We start from the raw sequence: 18,973 nt of genomic DNA, 5'->3' as shown, positions 1-18,973 counted from the left end.
TCAAGTGGTGAACATTCATTGAATTTGACAATCGCGCTTCTTGCTCCTCCGGCCAAAGAAAGGCCAACCGCGCCTGCTATCGATCGAATTGGCGCTGGCAGGGCGGGAATTGTTATCGTCATGAATAGGTGCTGCTCGGTCTTGCGCAGTATTGCTGGTGCCACCTGGAGTATGAAGTTGCGTCTGTTCCTGGCCAACGGGACTCTGGGCGTTCGTAGCGGCATTGATCTCGGTTGAAGACGAGTTCCTTGGTCCTGAGATAGGAGGTACGATAGTGTCGGGGCTTAATTCGTATATTGGAGCAGGTCGAGGGTGCGTACGGTGGGCCCTTCTAAAGCCCACAGTTCTCGTTTGCCCACTTATGGTGGGAGGTGGCTGGAACACGTTAGCTGAAGGAGAGCCCATAGCCAGGTTCGGCTGCTCCTGACGACTTGGATGTTGCCTAAGGAGAGCCGTTGGGCCTGTTTGCATTGCCTCTCCTCTAGGGAGGAGGGGGCCGAATCCGTTAACTATTACGCCATTAACTAGATCATCTGGACGTAACGAAAGTCGACCCCTACGTGGGATGAGATGCGCTATCAGGCGTCGAGCGTGGGCAAGCTGATCTACCGGATTGTTCTGGCTTGCAATTGCTGGTCCCACTTGCGTCCTTCGAGCCTTACTCGACGATTCTTCACGGATCCGCGGTACGATTGGAGAGGAACACTGACCAGTAGTTGACCAGTTCTCATGAGCTTCCTCAGGATGGTCCCTTAGGGTTATGGCCTCCTCCCTAATGAACGGGGGATGGGTTCTATTGAAATGTTTCGTGGATATGGAACTTTGCTCCTGGATGGAGCGGCTCTCTCGGGGTGCTGTGATTGGGGTGGCGCATGAGGCGGTGTTGTCTTTGCGAGCGTATTTGGATAGAGACAGTTGCTCCAGGTGGCTAACAATATGACCTATTGCTTCTGCGAGTATGGCGTTGCTGTTGGAGCAGGTGCATTTAGACCCAGAATCATCCTGTACGCGGGCGATGCTCTCCAGGATTTTGGATTGGGTTTCTTCGATCGAGGAAATGATTTGGTTCAAGGTATCGTCGAGCGTAGTTGCTTTCTCCACCACCTTGCTGATGGTTGATCCAATGCTGCCAAGTTGGTCCATGATGGTGCCGGCAAGTTCATGGAAGTGGTCGAGAGGGTCATCGCTGGCGCTGCTGTTTCCATTGTCTGACATGTTTGGCGACTCCTCCGAGGAAAATGGAGAGACATTTTCATCAATATGCTCAGCAGAAGTTGTGTCCGCCATCATCAAGAAGCAAGTGAGCGTGTTGGTTTATAGATGGAGACAGATGGGTATCGGCGTACGAGTTATCGACGCCTAGTATATTTGATAGTGTACTTGAAAGGTGCAGGGGATAATTTAGTAGATGACAGAAGTTGGAATATATAGCAACCCGACCTCTCTTGGCTAGCTGTTTGTACGCTATTGCGACAGCACCAAAAGACAAGATTGACAACTTTGCCAGTATCTTACAAAGAAACACATCGATGCAGCTGTTAATACAAAGTACCATTTTTCAGCAGCAAATGAAGACATGATCGCCACAAGAAGATGCACAAAACAGCAGCATGCTTTGTTGCGATGCAGGCTCCCGCGACGATCAGGTAGCCCACAGGATACGCACCTAGCCATCCAAAGAAAAGTAAGCCCCCAAAAGGAAAGTGTGGGATGATGTAGAATCCATTAGAACATTCACACAACTGCCAGTATGAAATCCCTACAATTCTTTCAAGCCTCTGATTATATGCATGGATTCACAACACCTTGTGTCATGGACTGCACGCTGCCACGGTAAAAGAAAAAGATATCTTGGACATCACGATAGATGCACGTTCCTAATTATTGATGAGAAAGCCTTGTATACCTTTAAGACGACTTAATAGAAGCTACGAGAAATGTAATCTCCCGGTGGTAGAGTTGGTACAGGGTCCTTCCTGGGAGGTCTGTTACCTTGCTCGCTTACTTTGGAGCTGAGACCAAAATTGGATGAGCAACAGCTCCACTTGGGCTTGTGGACGGGAGACCACTGCTTTCGTCTGCCCAGTTCTAGAGAGCTTCTACTGTATATCGAAAGAGCCGGGCGATGCTCACAAGAGGTTGGCATAAGGCATACCAGGTAGAGCTAACCCACTTCCTTCTTCTAAATCCGAGGGCCTACTATCCTGTTTGCAATAAAACAACAATTTCCAATTGACCAAATACCAAATTTTTGGCATAATGATACATACCCATAATGGAAGACTGCAAAAACGCGGACAACTCCTCTAGTGGAGTGCGAAGTCTATTGGTGCTTTGTCAAGAGTTCAAGTGACGGAGCGTGCAAGTCTAGTAACATCCCAGCTACTCCTTAGTAGTCAGATCCATGTTAGGAGGTTCACTTAAGCCCCGCTTACCTCGGTATCAGCAGATAAAACAGAAAAATCCAAACCTCCTCTTCTATGTACATGCTCCATTACCTAATCTATTCCTCTATAACAGTAAGGACCTAGTGTTCCGCAGGTAGGGTATCGTGGTAGATAGGCACCTATATTCCCATTGTGGAGGGGTGAGTTCAGATTGTCTTGTGCGTAGTATCCATGTAGTTCGCACAAAAGATTTGGTAGATTCCACATGTTTAGAAGCTGGAAAGTATGATTGCGAGCCCTTGAGCAGCCTTTATACGGCTAGTTTTATTGGATGGTGTTGCTATGATGTCGGTAAGAGGCAGAATATGATCACATACGATCACTCTCCTTTAATGTTCCCTGGTCGGCTTTGAGTTCGTATCCCCTGTGTCCCGTTGACCCTGCTATATAACCACTTTAAAACTGAGGTAGTAGCGGCCATTGCCAAAGCTGCCATGGTAAATAGGATAGATCTTTGCGTCGTATCAAGCTGTTCAAAAAGGGGGTATGGGTAACTGCCAGGATGTTAGCAAAAGTCTATCACCATTGCATGAGGGTACCCATGACGTACAATCCATTGTATTTATAGCATTGCTCAACCCAAGCCCAATAAGATACTGCAAGCACGGAGCTCAATCCAATTGCAGGCAACACAGCGATAGTCCACGGTGGAGATAGGAAGAGTAGATCAATAACAAGTAGTATCGCGGGCATAGCATGAAATCCAATATCCGCTATGGGAGCAAGATCAATTTCGGGTGGAACCACAAGCTCTTTGTCAATCGCGCAGATGACCCCATATAACAGACTTATCAAGACCGCGAGCGGAGCGCTACATAAAGATAGCACGTTCTTAATGAGGAAGAGCTTCGGAGAAAGAGTAATGTCAGCGAGGAAGGCGCATATGAAGGTCGCGTAGGCGATTGCGAGGCCGATGATTGTGAGGTATTGCATGTGCCAGCCGTAGGAGTCATTCATCTTTGTAGGATTGTCGATCATGTATTTGAAGGAGAGGGTGAAGGATATTATGCCAGCAATATGAACGAGGGCTGAGGTGCTGCGGGAGGGCGAGGGAAGCCGTTGGAGGGGATGGCGGGCCATTAGTTTCTGCGAGGGGGATGCCATTTTGATTATTCGTTATTCTTTAGGAGAAATTGAAGATGGGAAGCTGATGCTCAAAAGCTGTCTTGGAGTGGGTAGGTATTTACTCAGTACTGTACAGAGAAGATGACGATGCTTTATATGTACCAGTACATATGCCCGATTCAGATAAGATGAGCTTGGGGCTGAGGCTGAGGCTTGGCTGACGGCACTGTCTTTCCGTGCCGAGGCTTTGCCGATCGTGCTCTTCTTCACGAGACAAGCGTCAGCAACTTTCTTTGAACGTCCAACATCCTTTTAATTATATCCTCTCTAACCACCCAGTGTCTCTGCACGTCATCTTCCTCCTTTATATATTTATATTGTACTCATTCTAACGATTCCGCTGTGGAGCAAGTAAGCTGCTAGCATCGGGGCTATGAATATTTTGCAGACCGGCGGTTGGTGAACCTGATGGGCCCCAACTTTGAGGGGCAGGACTCCCGGAATTGCACTGTCTGCATCTGAGAAGCAGATAACTGTGGTTGAGACTGGAAACCCCGCGTGGAAACTGTCTGGGGATCCTAAACAACTGAGAGTGCCTCAACGCATTCACACAGCTGTTGGTGCTGGCCGCCGGCCCTCGCCCCCAGTTCAGGGCTGGAGCCGTTCTGGGGAGAAGGCCGGGGAACTGATTTTGTCCGTAGCACTGGTACGCTGGTGATCCCTGCGAGTACGTTGTAGTTAGCGCCTAAGAGCCCGAACTGCCATATTCCAACCTCACCTGAAGGCAGAGGGACGAGAAAACAAATATATCAACCAAACGGTCGCTTCTTTGAACATTTAAACTATTTTTCAACCTCTTTGGATGTGCTGCATTGGGTTTGGTATGCCTCAAAACTCAAATAGACAAATTACTACGCAGCATCCCATTCGTTCCGCGTGCCGCCTTCTACCTGATTATGCCTGCTCTTAGTCAACATGGAAGCTAGAGACTTGCAAAAGAAAAGATCTATCAAATGTGCGTTTTCGAGTAGTTCCATTCTTGCTTAGGTACGATTTTACGGAATTGGTCGGCAGGATATCGATTAAGGGTGAATGGTATATATAAATACCAATTATATAGCTAAGCTAAATATCAAAAAGGCGTTACATCAAACCCCTTAGCAAGCCCACCGGCAATCCATCTGTCGAGTCTATTTTCAAGTTAGCACAAATCTCCGAATCAACCCAAAGAACTTTAAACTTACCGGAGCATGTGAATCCGCCCCCAAACTAAGCAGCCCATCCAAAAAGTCACCAAAGTCCCCATTGTCCCACCCGCCAACATTGCAATAAGGCATTTTCGCCTTATCCCTCTGAGTACTATCCCACTTCGTCCCCCCCGCCGTCACACCCACAACCCAGTTCTGATACAGATACTGCAATGCCCCCGGTGGCGCTCCTCCAGCTCTCCTGTTCAAGCCCCTCTTCAGTGCTTTCGAGGACTTGGAGAATTCGACGTTGAGATCGTAGGGGAGTTTGGAGCCGGCTTTAGAGATGGTAGCAGTTTCGCTCCATTTGACTTGGAAGTTCTTGCGAGCGAGGACAGCGCCGCCGCCGTCGGTGATTTGGAGGCCTACGAAAAAAGGGTTGGCGACGCCGTTGGATGCCTCGAAGATGTGGATGTTGCAGGTGCCGGATTTAAAGGCTGGTGCTGGTGCTGGTGCTGGGGTAGGAGTGGGTGCTGCTACAGTCTTGACGGCGATACTTGTGCCGGTGCCGACTTGACAAGTATAAGTTGTGTATTCGTTGTCGCCAACCCTAGACCCAATTCCGGCTGTCCAACCATCGTTGCAATTACAGGCAATTGTGGCTGGGATGTTAATGTTGCCTGTGCTAAGAGCACCTTGATTTGAGAGAGTACAAGAGGTGATTAGTGGAGCTGAGGTTCTGCTTCGGGATGAGGAGGAGGTGGAAGTCACGTTATGGATCGAGGATATAGAAGTCGTGAGCGTACTGTCTGTCTTAGTTGTACTGTTTGATGATGTTGTTACACTAGTCGTACTCGAAATCGTGGAGCTATTCGAAGACGAAGAGGTTGAAATCAAGGAAGTCTGAGACGACGAAGTGTTCGAGCTTGAGGAAGTTGTGGTGGATTGGCTAGAGCTGGTAGGTTTGCTACTAATTTGGCCTTTGCACGGATTTGGGTGGCCAACATCTCGCGCTACAATGGCAGTAGGTGGTGTAGTATTTGGAACCCAGAAGTCTTGGAAATTAATCAGCCGGTCCTCTACCCATAATCGCCAACGATCGACTTAAAGACCAATACCATTGGGGTCTTGGTCAGCGGCAAAGGTTGTAATCCAACTTTGATAGGGATCAACTTCCAAGATGGCTCTGCCAGCTACGCCGAAGCGTTTAGTAGACTTTGTGGCGTTGGTACGTGTGTAGCCCGTGGTGAACCCGGAACCGCCCGAACCAGGAATGAGTCTAGCAAGCCTGCTAGCCAAATCTTCAGCGCGTGCTTGATATTTCAGTGGAGTGGTGATCTTCTTTACGTCTCGATCCCAAACGGATTATTTTGGGGAGATGACAAAGACTTTTGAGGAGTATATAGCATGTAAAACTCCAGGCTGGGCATATGTTCCGATCAAAGCTGTGATACTCCGGGCATTTGCTGTGCCATCACGGAGCGCGTTGAACGTATTACTGATAAAAGAAGCATCGTCAGTTGGCGTCTGATCATCCCCAGTAACGAATACAGGATCCTCCCAAATGTGAGAAAGATACACACCCAACTCAGATGCGATGACCACCGCCGTGCAACCATAGATGCCATTAACACCTACGATAGCTATACCAGCGTTTGGATAGTTGTACCAGATTCCAGACGTAAGGCCGTGTTGACTAACCCAGTTGGCATTTATACTCAGACTTGAGACATAGTTGGTGTATAGAGCAGCAACGTCCGGAAGAGCGCGTTCAAACAAGGATTTGGAATTATCGACCAGAGTTCCATTGTAATCGATTGGGCTATTGAACAACTCTCTCTTAGAAGCGCCGTTCCCGACGGCTCCGTAGCTAGCAGTTGGTAGAGCGGAGGTCGAGATCATCTTACCGTTTACAGTCGTAGCTCCGATGCCCATACTGGCGCCACTAAGAGGGCCGCCAGCGAGTGGACAAGCATCTCCGCAAGTACCAGAAGCACATACTGTTTGGGTTGCGCTTGGCGCGCTACTAGAGATAGTGATTGTACGTCCGGTGGCGGTGCAACCAGTGGTTGTAACCGTGGCTGTAGACGAGCAAGTTGTAATCGAAACAGCTTTGCCCATGGTCGTGTATGTAGTCGGTCCACATAGAACAGTGACTCGGAATGCTGTCTGTGTAGCGGTGCATGATCCATCCGAAGATGTCGAAGTGTCGGACTTTGAATCAGTCTCGTTTTCCTCCTCTTCTGTAAGTTCCTCAGTCTCTGATTGAATGTTGGACAAAATAATATCAACGCCTTCAATGATACCTCCTTTGATATTCTTCGTGACGTTCTCCAACTCGCTAGTGATACAAGTCAATGCATTGGCAACGTCGCCAATAATGCCAAATAGACCCCGCTTCTTTTTCTGACTACATGGTTTCGACGACGGCTTGGTGCCCAGACTAGATATGAGGTTGTCCACAGTTCCTTTGATCCTGTTGATTTTGTTGAGTGTGTCGGTCTGTAATGGGATTGGGTCCTTTTTCCAGGCAATGATAATAGGTAGTATGCCTATAATTTGGGAAGAAACTGAAGATACGGCAGATGTTGCCTCGGAGCTGACGAATGTCGTTGTGACTGGTGGGAGAGTAATTGGTGCGGTGAGCGATCCGCCAGTTAGGACGTCCTTTGTAATGGTTGTACCGGATTGAACAATGACAGAAGTGATTATTCCTATCGAGACGCCAGTGGGAGATGGTCGAGTTGAGGAAGATATTATAGAGGAAGACGATGAATTTCCTGTTGCAACTGAAGAGGATATAGATGACGTTGAAGTGGTAGCTGATGAAGTAATCGCATTGGAAGTGGTGGTCATGGTTGAGGAACCAGTAGATACAAGCGCTGAGGAGCTGGAGGAGTTTGAAGAGATGATTTCTGTGCCAGTGGATGGAATGCTGATCGTCGACGAAGAGGTAGTAACAGTCGACGAAGAAAACTGAAAAGTGCTAAAGCCGATTGCAGTACTGTTATTTAAGAAGCGCTGTGCAGATGCGTATTGAGCAATGAAAAGAAGAGTAAAAGCCGCTCTTCCCGCCGCAAGGGACCGACGCTTATGGTCTCGCATGATGAAGTGAAAGCAGTTGCAAAAAGAGAGAGGAAAGACACTGATGCGAAGATAGGAAGCAAAAGCATCTTCAGGGCAGGAATCCAGAGAGCATAAGAGGCTTGAACGTTTGGGGGTATGGACTTACGGTTGGCAAGAAGGCTTGTAGCCAGATTAAAAAATAATCTCAAGCTCGCCCAGAGGCCTTTCGACACCTGAAATGTGGTCGGCGCAGCATACGACCATATTCCGGATCAAATTTTAAATTTCCAGGTGAAATGGGGGTTTGGTGAGGCTGCAGGGGAGAGGATGAGGCGGCCGATATACCCGCTGTTGGTTAAGACAAGGCTGTTTCAAGGGAAGGGAGGCCAACAAGTTGTGCCAACATACAATCATCATTCCCTCAAGACTCAAGATCCTGCAATCCGCACTGAACCATTGTGCGTGACACGACATATCCAAATTCAAATCCAAAGCGCCCGTCCTCGAGACCTCTACTCGACCTACAAACTCCTTGTAATCCACCAAGATGGCAGATAGCGACCTACTGTCACGTCACCAACAGCGTCAACAACACGCGTAACAGTCCGTGGAGAACGCCCGCCAGCTGCAAATGCAAATGATGGGTGCTCAGCAACAGCGTCAACAACAGCTTCAGCAACAGCTTCAGCAACAGCGTCAACAACAGGCGTTACCCGTTGGCGAGCCCCAACGGGTACAAGCCATGGAGAACGCTCGCCAGCTGCAAATGCAAATGATGGGTGCTCGGCAGCAACAGCAACAACAACAACAAGCACTTGCAATGGGCGCAAGGCCCGTCACTAACTCTCCATCTCGGACCCCAGCTCAGATGCCAACGATGCAGATGCATCAGATGGGCTCAGCCTACGATGACCTCATCATGGAACCCGCCGACTCGCAATACAGCTCTGCCACCATCGCATCCTTCGAATCCGCCTGCCAACCCGGCCCCCTTTCCAACATCCAAACTCGCAACCCCGACTTCCTCCACCGCTGTCTAATCCATGCCATTAGCACTGGCAATCTCGAAATCGCCCGTGATCTCCTCTCTACAGGCGCGCCTATCGTCCGCCATACACCAAACAGCATCCTCACGGCGCCGTCAGCGCAGCAAATCTCCCTCTTTGAACTCTTCACTGAGTATGGCTGGACACCAAATACACCGGGCTGCTACGGTGCCATGCTTCTTCCCTGTGTCGTCACGAACCTGCCTCTGCTGAAATGGTTCCTCGTCCATGGCGCGAACCCCAATCTGGGCGTACAATCCGACTATCGTGACCGGCTGGGCGGGCCTGACACTGATTCGTGCGCGGCTCTGCAAAAAGCCGCTTCGACGGGCACGCTTGAAGCTGTGCACTTGCTCTTAGACGCGGGCGCGCAAATCCGGAACGGGACGCCGCTCCACTGCGCCGCGGGGGCTTGTCCTCCTGGCACTCCTCTCGGAGCGCCGTTAAACGACGGCGTCACACCGAGTAAGGAGTTTGATACAAGCAGGATTCCAGTGATGGCGCTCTTGGTTGAGCGTGGAGCAGATGTAAATCAGGCCCAGGAATCACGGCATAAGGTTGCCAAGTATCCTATCGTTCACGCCGTACTGGTTGGAGCTGTCGAGAGGGTCAAGTGGTTGTTGGAGAATGGAGCTGATCCAGAGGCGAGGGGGGCGTGGGGAAGTGCTGTTGAGTGCGCGAAATGGCGAAGTAGTGCAGAGATGAAAAGAGTACTAAATATAAACACCCCGTGATTTCCTATATCTTAGTTTCAGAATGAGAAAAAGATTTGCACTTGGTGTTTTTAGAAGAATCGCGAGATTTACGTTTTGGTGTTTTGGCTCGTGGATAGAATTCTGGCAAGCCCTTGTTGGGTCGATCATACTGCTTAGTCATCGGTTCAACGACGACAGGAACGTTGCACAGTCCATGATGGACACTTTTCTTCCCCTACAACAACTATTCCACAATATTCAATTATGATATGTAAGTCGTGTAAAGGGTTCCTCCACTGGGTGCAGAGCCCACCACCGGAGATGCCAGAGAACTTCTACCACCACCAAACATGGAAAGCGTGGAACGAGGGTGTCGCGGACAATTGTTCATTATGCATCTGGATTCAGGAGCAATTCGGTCTCAAGATCAACAATCTTTTGGAGGGGGATTATAGTTCCTGGATTAATTCTGACCTAAATAGCGTTTTGAATATTGACAATACCTCCTCGCGCAAACTAAATCCAACCTGTTTTTGGAGTAAAGGTTACGACGACTTTCCAGCGCTGATCTTGAGTTGCGAAGGACAAGAATTCCACCGGCTCTGGGAACGCTCGGATTTTGACCTATTCGAAGTCAGGCCCGGCCATGGTAGAATCCCCCACATGGGTAAGAGGGAACAGAAACTAAATGAAATATAGATCGACTCGAGGTAGCGGGTTATGAGCCAACAGTGTATACCAACTCAAAAGCCTGTTTTGAACTTGCTAAGCACTGGCTTAGAACTTGTGAGATGAAACATACGAAGTGTGAACGCCCACGAACTGAAGGAGAGAAGAGTTGGAAACCAACCCGATTGATTCGAATATACGAAGATAATGATGATCGTCAACTCTTCGAGGGAGAAGAGATTCCCGATGAGGTCACCTACGCGACCTTGTCTCATTGTTGGGGAAAGATTGAAGACAAACTTGTTCTAACGCTCGAGAACAGGGATGATTTAAAGCAGGCTATTCCTCCATTTGGGGGATTGAAGACCTTTGAAGATGCAGTCAATATCGCGAGACAGCTTGGGCTTTGGTATTTGTGGATAGATTCTCTGTGCATTGTACAGAATTCCAAAGAGGACTGGCTTGCTCAATCAGCTCAGATGAGCAATGTCTATAAGTATTCGTTTTGCAACATTACAGCAACTTCGGCGACCAGCGATCTTGAGGGTTGCTTCTTCAATCGAAGCCTCAATCAAGTTTACTTGAATCCTCTCTATATTGATTTCACGGACGACTTATCCAGCAACTCGTTGGATGAGCCCCACTTAATTATTGCTGTACCAAGTCGTAAGGACTCTCCAAGAAGTCTTGAAGGTAGGTATGAGCTGCTCCAAAAAGGAGCAATATGGGCGTGGCGGGAAGATATTACACTCGCTGCTGTGAACCGCAGAGCATGGGTAGTCCAAGAAGTAAGTCTAGAGAAAATCAACATATTATTTTGCTGTTGCAACAGTAGTCTAATATCCGGTGCCAGAGGCTACTCGCTCCAAGAGTGTTACACTTCAGCAAAACTCAATTGTATTGGGAGTGCGCTGAGCTGCAGGCCTCCGAATCATTCCCCTTCGGCCAACCGATGGAGCAGGAGTCCGACTACAAGGCTCAAACCTCATTTGCAACCGAAGCCAAACAATATATGGCCGGAGACTCAACTGATGCGCAAGTAGCTTCAGAAGCACGGAAATTAGCATTCAGTACCTGGGGTCATGCTGTAAGAGCATTTACATCTGCTGAGTTGACGTACAATTCCGACAAACTGATAGCGATCTCTGCTATTGCAAGGGAAATGAAACTACTCATGAAATGCCGCTACCTAGCTGGTCATTGGGAGACCGATCTCATCCATCAACTGGCATGGATCGGACTTCCTCCGGGCGGTGGATATAGACAACCTTCCACCAGCACACAATCTGGTGGCCTTCCAGATGAATATTGCGCACCATCCTGGTCGTGGGCTTCGAGTAACCAATGCATAGATATATTTCGACAAATGTCAAACGATCCACTGAAACCAGCCTTAGCAGAAGTCATAGCTGTGCAAATTGAGCTTAGTACGGACGACGAGATGGGTCAGGTCAAGGGTGGCTATGTCAAATTACGAGGGCATATGGTCGAATTTCAACTTGGTTCAGTGAGAGAAGAGGATCTTAGTAAGATGTATGTGACTCTGGATAATGACGACGCTGGCGATACACTGGAAATCAGTGCATTATCATCCGTCTTTCCCCACAAAACCATTTGGTTCATGCCAATAGAGGCAGAAGGCTCTCCGCCGTACCCAATGCTCACATGTCTCGCAATAGACAAGGTGGAAGATCAGATTGGTACATTTCGTCGAATTGGTACTGCTCTTTGGTACAGTCCGACGAAAGAGGAGGCCGGTGACTTGGAGGGTCCCGATTTGATCAACAGAGGGATCACATTGACAGATATTAAAATTATCTAAGGTTTATTTGATAATACTTATTTTGCGTACTGCATTGGAATCAACCACGAAACAAGGTAGCACTGGCTAATTCAAGAAGTCTTGGATTTAGTTGAGGAAACGGGAATTTCCCCAAAAGACTTGTCTTTATTCGCTTTTTATTGTTTATATCCCTGTAGTCAGAAATCTTACTGAGCTACCAAAAACAAAAACGCCGCTGACATAGCTTCGATTCAGTTCTCTGTCGTTAGTGCTGATGAATAGTGCACCCTCCTGCTATTATGGATTTTGAAATGTCCACACTACGCCCAAGATACATTGGAATACGCAGCGGAAGTGTGTGAATTTGCGCTATGTAAGATGTCGATCTTCGTACCCAGAACATTACAGAGAGGGTAAAAGCAGAGAAAAGTTCAGTCTTAACTTTCAGGTTTCCCGACTCTATCTCGGCCACGTACAATTATTCCACGGACCTTGCCGATAACGCTTATTCTTCTCTTCGTCTTCCCACCGCAAACAGACTTCCGTCTGTACACAATAAATTCTCTCACCATCATCAGTCTTCGCATCAAATGTGAAGTTGTACCAGCCCTACTTTGTTAGCCAGTATCAAAGTGCACAGCATATGCAGGTCAGGGCAGGAATTTGGTAGTACTGACAGGGACGTTCAAAAACATGGGGAAAACCCATGCCGGCGAACTGAGCAACGCAAATCCCTCTTCAGGTGGGCAAGTTGCCTTCTTGCCGTGCAGAGGCTGTTCAATATTGCTCATCTCGCAGAAATCAAAGCTAGTACTCTCACCAGGGGAGTCTACTGGGGCGCCATATTCTTCGCAGTGAGAGCCGCAATTGACATTGAGTCTGAGGGTTCCATTTCCCGTGAATGACTTTTGGAAGTCTCCGTAGAGATGAACGAGGAACATGTCGTCGCTATTGATCGTCAGTACATGCTTACAAATCGTAGCCGAACGGAATCAATGAGAGGTCAAACAACATACATGTAAACTGGCCGCTTGCTGAGTGAGACAGATGTGATGTCAAAGAGATCGGCCGGGCGGGAAACCTCACAGAGGCTGAATGGGCCGCCGGGTATCGCTGCCTTCAAGGAGATTGAATCTTGGGGACGTTCGTTGCTGAGAATTGGCTTCTGGAGTGCGGAAGACCACGACAGCGCCCTTGCAGCGCCCTCTAGAAATGGGATACGCATCTTCGAATTTTACACCGTGGCTTTCCTCCAATAATTGTGAAAAGATATGATCGTGAACCAGAAATTCTTTCATGAAAAGTTGTTTGAAGTTCAAGTTGCTGATTTTCTAAAACAAGTTGCCTCAAGACTTGAGACTGGCGTGATGTTGGTCTGTACTAGAAAATACGCTAGTCTCAGAATTACCCTCTTACATAGGTCCCTAAGGTATGCCAAATCACCCCCTCTCAGCTATGCACAGCCCCGCCACTTCCTTCCACAGCTACAGTAGAGGTCTTCTAATCTGTTGGCGTCGTGTCGCGCGGAAAGCGCCCTTCCGCGTTCCCGCAGCTACGCGCGCGCGAACAACCTGGGCGATCTACTGGCACAAGTAGGGCTTAGGCTCTTGGCAAGTCGAGGCTTCCACGCTTATTGCGGCCCCGCCAAGGAGCGGCCGAGTCCTGCAGTTGGGACGATACATTCGAGAAAGGTCATCAAGTTCAAAGGGATGCGGATCGTTGTTTAGGGGAGATTAGTTGCGTTGGAGTTTGTTATTATCAGGGGCCTCAAGTGAGGTTGGCCAATTGCTACAAACTTGTGTTGGTTCTATGAGCCACAGAACACACCCTGAAAATAGACCAACCATAGCCCTGTTTCAGTTACCATTTGCATAGAACGTTGCGGACCTTAGAGTCACACCATACCCGTTGGCCTTGGTTGGATTTTGCAGGTTCGGACAACCCGTTCGCCGCTTATGGGGTTCTCTATTACGATGGCAACCACACCGATTAGAGAGATGCTGCCTTGCCGTTTCCGAACTTGATGGTCTTCCCAACTTATTCACACCAACCACCGATCAGCTTCCGTGGGTGGAAGGATTGGGTGACCGGGCCCAGGCCAACGGGTATCGCCCAACGAAGGATTGAAGGATGCTGTTCTGTGTGTTTTCTGTTGCAAGTTATGTTAATTTGTTGGCCGTAAGATACATGGCGGAATATTTTGGGTGAGAGTTGAGGGGATGGGAAGTTGCTTTGTGTAATGAAGGAATAGATGGGATGTTTGTGCCTCTTCCTGATGTTGGAATATTGGTAGTAGGGAGTTGGTAGGGTTCTTTAGAATTGGAGGATGCTGGACGTCAAAGAAGGAGGAGAAGTATATAATGAAGACGGGATTTGGGCAAGAAGAATTCCCAGCATACTTATCAACACTCGCCGTTCTGTTCCTATACCAACTCCTTCTCTGATCTCTTTGCAACATTCCTTATTATATCCAATTCACATAACATTGAAGAGCCACAATGGCGGTCCTCTCGAAGCCCCTAGCTGCGGCGTTTACGCTTTCCATGGCTCTCTCCGGGGCCTTTGCTTCACCACTTGCAACCAGAATCGAAAAGATCAAGCAGCTACTTGGCCGAGACACCTTCGAGTGGACTGCTCTGGGAGACTCGTATTCCTCAGGTGTCGGAGCTGGAGAATACACCCCAAACTCCTACCGCTGCCTACGCTACGATCATGCATATCCGGTTCTGATGAATAGTGATAATAGACTACCAAACGGTGATCACAAAGATCTAACTATGAAGTTCAACAATGTCGTATGCTCTGGATCTAGCACCGAAGATGTCGACGACTATCAATTCTACGACGAACCTACCTCCAATGAGCCGAGTTGGCAATTCGGTAAGCTTCCCAGAATGTAAGAGCTGTAGTGTTGTGTACTGACTGCCGTCTAGGTGAGCGACCAGCGTTTGGAACGCCAGACCTCGCCACACTGCAAGTTGGTGGCAATGACATTGATTTTCCTGGTATTGTATTTAACTGTATCTTGGAAACTTCCCTGCCCTTTGGGGCTGGCCCGCCATACCGCACATGTGACGAGCAAAGACAAATCTCTAAGGACTTGATCAAGGACCCTAAGCTCGTGGACAATATCAGTAACACCATCAAGAGAGTCGTCGACAAGGGTCGCAAAGGCCCAATCGGTGACAAGTTCAGGCTCTACGTCCCTGGATTCCCACAATTTTTCGACACTACCACTAGTGAATGCGACACAGTCACATTCGCTCGAACTGCCAATCCAAACCCGGACGGAAAAGAGCATACGAAAATGACCCAAGCGATCCGAAAGGAGTTCAACGAAATGAGCGTCGGTCTCAACAAAGCCATCGCAGACGCAGTCGAGCGAAACAAGGACCAGAATGTCAAATGGATCCCCATCGACGACCAAATGAAAGGCCACAGATACTGCGAGCCAGGAGTCAAAGAGCCCGATCAGGAAAACGACAAGCTCTGGCTTTGGCACTACCCGTACAACGAACCTGACGAGGATAACGACGTTGATGGCCCGCTACTGAAAGCCTACCAAAATGTCACATCCGATGTGGACTTCAAGACCAAATTCAAAACCTATGCTTCGTTCGAAAATGAGCTTTTTGCAAATATTGAGGGTGATAGCGCCCAGGCAAAGGGAGTCTACGATCCGTTATGGCGCAAAGTCGGAGACAGAGTCAAGGTTTTCCATCCTCAAATTGCTCTGCACGAAAAGATTCGTGATTTGGTCCTCGATCAATACACCGATGACATGGGCGGACTCTCACAACCCCCACCAACAACAGTTCCTGAGAAGAATGTATGCCACGGCATCAATGGTGATACCTGGGTCATGCACTTCAGTACAGCGATCAAGAACGCGGACGACTTCTGTAACCAAGACTCCAAAGAGGTAACCTACAACCAAGGCAGCGTCGACGAACTCAAGATGTCTGTCAAGGCCCCCAACAACCAAGATAAAGGACCCAAGGGGGCGCCAGACTGCGCCAACCGTTTCAAAAACGCTGTTATTGACGGCTGCGATGGTAATGACCCGGTTAACAACCCTCATAATTATAAATTCGGATCTACCTTTACCGCGACCGATGGATGGGAATACACCATGACACCTCTCAGCAAGCAAATCAACCAAGTTTCCTGCGACGTATCTTATAAATTCCTCTGGGACTCCTTTGAAATCCGTGGTAAGAACCTGCCTGACGCCAAACTCGGCGCCGAGGGCGAGGGCCTCAAGAAGCAGCTTGACGGCTGTGGAAAAGTCAGTGAGTATAAGTTTGAGCGGACGCCTAATGATGTGAAGTTCCAGTGGTACGCACATGGTCATCTGCCGATTGGTACTAAAACGTGTGTGGGCGATGCTTTGGTCACTGCTGGCGGATCTGGAGACGGTAGCTGTCATGGGCCTGGGAAACGTGAGGTTGAGGAGAGGGAGATTGGTATTGAGGATTGGCCGGGGTATGGTGATGACAGTAAGCATGTTTTTGGGAGCGCTACAAAGAGGGATATTGGTATTGAGGACTGGCCGGGGTATGGTGATGACAGTAAGCATGTTTTCGGGTCGTCTGGATAGACGGAGGGCATTGGAGTGACGAGTATATCTTCTCGCGGAACGCATTGGTATACTAGCGGGGTTTGGGATTTGCGGAACATTGTACAACGGATCAAAACCCTTTTTAACCCCAAGTTGTAAGAATATCTTACTAAAATTGAGGTATTCAAGTTGTATAAATATCTTACCAAATTTGAGACACTCAAATTGTGTAAATATCCCACCGAAATTGAGGTATTCAAGTTGTGTAAATATCTGACAGAAATTGAGATATTTACGCTACTTAAATATCCCAATTTCGGTCAGATATAGAGGTTACAGTAGGCGAACAAGGCTTAATAGAGATCTAGGAATAGTTTTACTTTGCGACCAGCCAGATATTCGAATAGAGTATAGTCTTATACATTGACTATCTTCATTATATAGAAACTAGAAGCTCGATATCAGAGATATATATAAGTAATAGCTGTAGGTGCCTGATATTTCTAGCGAAAAGAGTTTTATACTAAATTTATATAAGAATGCTATAGTCGACTGTACTTTGTACTTTATTTGTTTTAATAATTAAAGATAAATTATACTAGCGATTAGATCAATTTAATAACTGTTGGGAGAATAATCACGTGAGCGCGTATACCTAGTTAACAAACTAGTCCCGATTAAGTATAGAGAAGTATATCCTCTTGGAGATCTACCCCTCCTCTTTAATCTTACTCTCTTAATATATCGTCGATTAACTACACTACAGCTTACTAGTACATACTGTGTAATACACGTAGTACTGTGCCCTGGGCAGTAGGTGGACTGACACTGATCAGTTTAGTATTCCACAGATCAGAAATTCGATAATATACTCCAAAGTTTTCCAAATTCACTTTTGCTTACTTCAGCTCCTTAAAACTTCACTTCGAGTCCCTGATCAAACTCTACTTGAGTCGATCAAGCTCTATTCGAATCTTCGATCAAACTCTACTTCGATCTATCAAATCTACTTCGATCTTTCGATCTAAATATATACTCGAGTCTTCTATCAAACTCTACTCGAGTGTAACGGTTCTATTATTCTTCTGACAGGGAATCCTAATAGAGGTGTTCTGTTTCGTTTATATAGCGAAGTAATACAGTGATCTCTTTTAATGATCTGTAAGTGATGTCAGAGTGAGTGAATCACGGAGGGAGTCAAGTGTAATCAAAGTAAACTGTTATAATTAATATTCAAGAATCAAGTTGAGTACGAAGCTCCTATCTAGTAAGGAAATTACATTGTTTATATAGAACTTTCCTGCTCCTAGATTATAGTGAATCGATGATCTCTATAATTCTCTATACGAATAGATTATTGATCTTTCCCGATCTATTTACTATCACGTGACTTCGTTATATAATTTTCTGTTGTTACGTGACTTCGTTATATGTTTTCATAGTTCTCTGTAGTAATATAACGTATTACCTGAGTTTCAGGCTATAAAGTTAACGTTCGTAATACTATCTTCTATGTAGCTTAGTATAGTCCTTTAGCTTTAAAAAGTTATATCGAAAATATCGAACGTTAGATATAACCTTCTTCCTTCTTCATTATATTATTCTAATATACTCTGAAATATAAAGAGAGAATTATTCTCTATAATAAAATAAATTCCGATAATATCGAAATACTACTTTGTACGAGTTACGAGAAGTACAAGTAGTCCTGTATTGTTTTGAACGAGACGTCGAAAAAGTATAGTGAATACGTTCGTTGTAGTATGAAATATAACGTGAAAGGAATTTCGTTCTCCAACTTAGAGTCTTTTTAACACGAGGAAGCCTGTCTTTAGTTCGAGCGAGACGCAGTTTTTGCTGTAGTTATAGAGAGTTTTACTCGAGTATAACAGCTCGAGAAATAACAAGCTCTCGTTAAGAGACAGAGTGTTGAGTTAGTCTGGCGCAGGCTTCGCGACTTGAACGAGTTGGATAAAGTAGAAGAAAAGGAAAAGGAGGAAAAAGAAACGGAAGTTTGTCGTGAAGTAAAGTCGAAGTAGCTAGCTGCTATAGCTAGCAGCTTAAATAGCGACTTTTCTTTCGACTTTAGTCTTTTACTAAGTTTTAATAACTTGATTTAAATAACTTTTGATTTTAGTAATAGAATTCTTCAAATATCTAATAACAGTTAAAATAAGTTCTAAGTTCTTATATGTTTTCCGAATATAAATAGTCTAACTATTTGATCAAATATTTAATTGTACTTTTAATTTATTTATAGTCTAATATCTATTCAACTTCGTACTCGGCGTTTAAGTTAACTAGTTCTATTTCGGTTATTAGTACTAGTAGTATACTTAGTAATATTAGTTCGAGGAGAGAAATATAGAAAACTGGAAAGATATTTATTATTTTTAGTAGAGTAAGTTCATAATTCAAACGTCTTTTGAATTTCTTAATTTTGAATAGTTTTAA

General features: G+C 46.6%; 7 protein-coding genes across 7 annotated transcripts; 3 read left to right on the top strand and 4 right to left on the bottom strand.

Annotated features, from left to right (window-relative positions):
* Positions 1-15: 15 nt before the first annotated feature.
* BP5553_00007 (uncharacterized protein) lies at positions 16-1,287 on the bottom strand (the record flags this gene model as incomplete). The annotated part of the gene is made up of 1 exon (XM_032008630.1): positions 16-1,287. The coding sequence occupies one exon, from the start codon at positions 1,285-1,287 to the stop codon at positions 16-18; it is 1,272 nt and encodes a 423-aa protein (XP_031872684.1).
* A 1,479-nt stretch (positions 1,288-2,766) lies between these two features.
* On the bottom strand, positions 2,767-3,551 carry BP5553_00006 (uncharacterized protein; the record flags this gene model as incomplete). The annotated part of the gene is made up of 2 exons (XM_032008629.1): positions 2,767-2,941; positions 2,998-3,551. The coding sequence occupies 2 exons, from the start codon at positions 3,549-3,551 to the stop codon at positions 2,767-2,769; spliced, it is 729 nt and encodes a 242-aa protein (XP_031872683.1).
* A 1,118-nt stretch (positions 3,552-4,669) lies between these two features.
* On the bottom strand, positions 4,670-7,804 carry BP5553_00005 (uncharacterized protein; the record flags this gene model as incomplete). The annotated part of the gene is made up of 4 exons (XM_032008628.1): positions 4,670-4,702; positions 4,757-5,754; positions 5,818-6,040; positions 6,089-7,804. 4 exons carry the CDS (start codon positions 7,802-7,804, stop codon positions 4,670-4,672), a joined length of 2,970 nt encoding a protein of 989 aa, XP_031872682.1.
* Positions 7,805-8,405: 601 nt separating this feature from the next.
* On the top strand, positions 8,406-9,545 carry BP5553_00004 (uncharacterized protein; the record flags this gene model as incomplete). Its single annotated transcript, XM_032008627.1, has 1 exon — positions 8,406-9,545. One exon carries the CDS (start codon positions 8,406-8,408, stop codon positions 9,543-9,545), a length of 1,140 nt encoding a protein of 379 aa, XP_031872681.1.
* Positions 9,546-9,827: 282 nt separating this feature from the next.
* Positions 9,828-11,997, top strand: BP5553_00003 (uncharacterized protein; the record flags this gene model as incomplete). Its single annotated transcript, XM_032008626.1, has 3 exons — positions 9,828-10,155; positions 10,206-10,963; positions 11,029-11,997. 3 exons carry the CDS (start codon positions 9,828-9,830, stop codon positions 11,995-11,997), a joined length of 2,055 nt encoding a protein of 684 aa, XP_031872680.1.
* Positions 11,998-12,417: 420 nt separating this feature from the next.
* Positions 12,418-13,183, bottom strand: BP5553_00002 (uncharacterized protein; the record flags this gene model as incomplete). Its single annotated transcript, XM_032008625.1, has 3 exons — positions 12,418-12,567; positions 12,636-12,906; positions 12,975-13,183. 3 exons carry the CDS (start codon positions 13,181-13,183, stop codon positions 12,418-12,420), a joined length of 630 nt encoding a protein of 209 aa, XP_031872679.1.
* Positions 13,184-14,456: 1,273 nt separating this feature from the next.
* On the top strand, positions 14,457-16,558 carry BP5553_00001 (SGNH hydrolase; the record flags this gene model as incomplete). Its single annotated transcript, XM_032008624.1, has 2 exons — positions 14,457-14,838; positions 14,892-16,558. The coding sequence occupies 2 exons, from the start codon at positions 14,457-14,459 to the stop codon at positions 16,556-16,558; spliced, it is 2,049 nt and encodes a 682-aa protein (XP_031872678.1).
* Between the last annotated feature and the right edge of the window lie 2,415 nt (positions 16,559-18,973).

This window comes from Venustampulla echinocandica, assembly GCF_003357145.1.
Source record: "Venustampulla echinocandica strain BP 5553 chromosome Unknown scaffold_0, whole genome shotgun sequence".
NCBI lineage: Eukaryota > Fungi > Ascomycota > Leotiomycetes > Helotiales > Pleuroascaceae > Venustampulla > Venustampulla echinocandica.
The sequence above is the reverse complement of the archived record's forward strand: the minus strand, read 5'-3'. Positions and strand labels throughout refer to the sequence as shown.